This window comes from Lipotes vexillifer, unplaced genomic scaffold (assembly GCF_000442215.2).
Source record: "Lipotes vexillifer unplaced genomic scaffold, Lipotes_vexillifer_v1.1 scaffold680, whole genome shotgun sequence".
Lineage (NCBI taxonomy): Eukaryota > Metazoa > Chordata > Mammalia > Artiodactyla > Lipotidae > Lipotes > Lipotes vexillifer.
The window spans coordinates 2,067,266-2,069,365 of NW_006780838.1; the positions used below are offsets into that span (position 1 = coordinate 2,067,266).

The 2,100-nt window shown below is 56.2% G+C and overlaps 1 protein-coding gene across 3 annotated transcripts in view; it reads left to right on the plus strand.

The window, feature by feature from the left end:
- MYO1C (myosin IC) overlaps positions 1-2,100 on the plus strand; it is a 28,009-nt gene that overhangs the window by 12,271 nt on the left and 13,638 nt on the right. For all 3 annotated transcript variants that reach the window (XM_007454226.1, XM_007454228.1, XM_007454227.1), the window contains exons 3-5: positions 66-181; positions 726-924; positions 1,006-1,086. In XM_007454226.1, coding sequence (XP_007454288.1) covers positions 66-181; positions 726-924; positions 1,006-1,086 — 396 coding nt within the window. The remainder of the gene's footprint in view (positions 1-65; positions 182-725; positions 925-1,005; positions 1,087-2,100) is intronic.

The following is a 2,100-nucleotide window of genomic DNA, read 5'->3' on the forward strand; positions in this document are numbered from 1 at the left end:
CTGTGAGGCAACGAGGTTCAGGGGCCTCGGGGAGAAACTTCTGACCCTCCTCCCCTGACCCCCAGACCTACATTGGCCCTGTGCTGGTCTCTGTCAACCCCTACCGGGACCTACAGATCTACAGCCGGCAGCACATGGAGCGTTACCGGGGCGTCAGCTTCTATGAGGTGCCACCCCACCTGTGAGTGACCCCCCCCTCCTATGAGTGACCCCCTCATCTCCACCTGAGATGACTCCACCCGACCTCCCACTTGGAATGAATCACAATTCACATCTGTGAGGAATGCCCAGTGCCCACCCAAGGTGAATCTCTCTACTCCATCTGGGCAGGACCCCGCCAGCCTCCACCGCAACTCACACTCATGACTTATTCCCCCAGCTCTACCTGAACATGGCCCTCCAACCTCAGTGACCTTCTGACCCCCACCTCTGAGGACCTCCCAGCCCTACCTATGAGTGACCTCAACCTTCACCTGAATGACCTCCAATCCCCCCACCCATGAGCGATCCCCTCAATCCTCCGTCTGAATATGACTCCCATCCTCATCTGGGAAGGATCTCTCTTGACCCACACCTTGGAGGGTTCCCCCATCCTCAAGGGTACACCCCCTTGTGAACCCCACCAGACATGGGAGCGCCCATCCCCATTCCTACCTGTGGAACTCCCACCCCCTGCAGCCACTTGACCCCTGGCCCCCTAAGCTCCTGACGGGCCTCTGCCCTAGGTTCGCGGTGGCTGACACTGCATACCGGGCACTGCGCACGGAGCGCCGGGACCAGGCAGTGATGATCTCTGGGGAAAGCGGGGCAGGCAAGACAGAAGCCACCAAGCGGCTGCTGCAGTTCTATGCTGAGACCTGCCCAGCCCCTGAGCGGGGCGGTGCCGTGCGTGACCGGCTGCTGCAGAGCAACCCTGTGCTGGAGGTGAGGGGACAGCAGCATCTGGGGGGCAGGAGGGGCAGAGAGAGACTGCCAGGCACGCCTCACACCCCTGTTCTCTCCTAGGCCTTCGGAAATGCCAAGACCCTCCGGAACGATAACTCCAGCAGGTTTGGGAAGTACATGGACGTGCAGTTTGACTTCAAGGTACCTGTGGGTGGGGCAGGGCAGGGGGAGTGGGATTCCCATTCAGCAGGCGCCCACTGGTCAGGTCTTTGGCACCAGCAAATATTTACTGAGCACCTACTGTGTGCCAGGCACTGTTCCAGGTGCTGGTGGTACAGCAGTGAAACAAAACAGACAGGAATCCTGCCTCCAGGGAGATAGACAGTAAACAGAAAAATGTGATTTAGCTGACAAGTGTCACGGCAAAAAGTAAAATGAGGCAAGGGGCGGGAGCAGTTGCTGTTTTAAATGAGGCAGATACAGTAGGCACTGAGAAGGTGGCATTTGCTAAAAGTCTGACGGAGACAGAGGAATGAGCTGTGCAGATACCTGGGAGAGTCCGGGCAGAGGGCACCACCAGTGCAGAGGCTCTGATGGGGAAAGTGCTTGATGTGTTCATGAACAGCAAGGAGGCCAGAGTGGCTGGAGAAGAGAGCAAGGGGCCAAGGAATAGAAGAGGAGGCTAGATGCTGTGGGTCCTTTTGGGTCTTTGTAAGAACTTTTTTTAAAGCTCTGAGTGGAAGGGAGGCTAGAGAGTTGGGGGTTTTGTTTGTTTGTTGGTTTGTTTGGCCATGCCCATGTGGCTTGTGGGATCTTAGTTCCCCGACCAGGGATCGAACCTGTGTCCCCTGCAGTGGAAGCGCAGAGTCCTAACCACTGGACCGTCAGGGAAGTCCCGAAAGTTTGAAACAGAAGTGTGTTATGACCTCACTTTCCTCTTAAAATGATCACTCTGGCTGCTTTGTTGAGAATAGAAGGTAGAGAACCAGGCCGAGCAAGGAAACCGGTTAGGAAGCTGATGATTATTAAATCTAGATGACAGATGATGGTGGCTGGGCCCAGTGTGTTGGCAGTGGTTGGATTCTGGAGGTTCTGAAGGTTAAGGCAGCAGGATTGGCTGTCCGATTGGAGGTGAGGTGTGGGAGACAAAGAGGCTTCCAGGACTGCCGACTGCTTGGCCTGAACACCTGGAAGGTTGACCAAGATGGGAAGAGC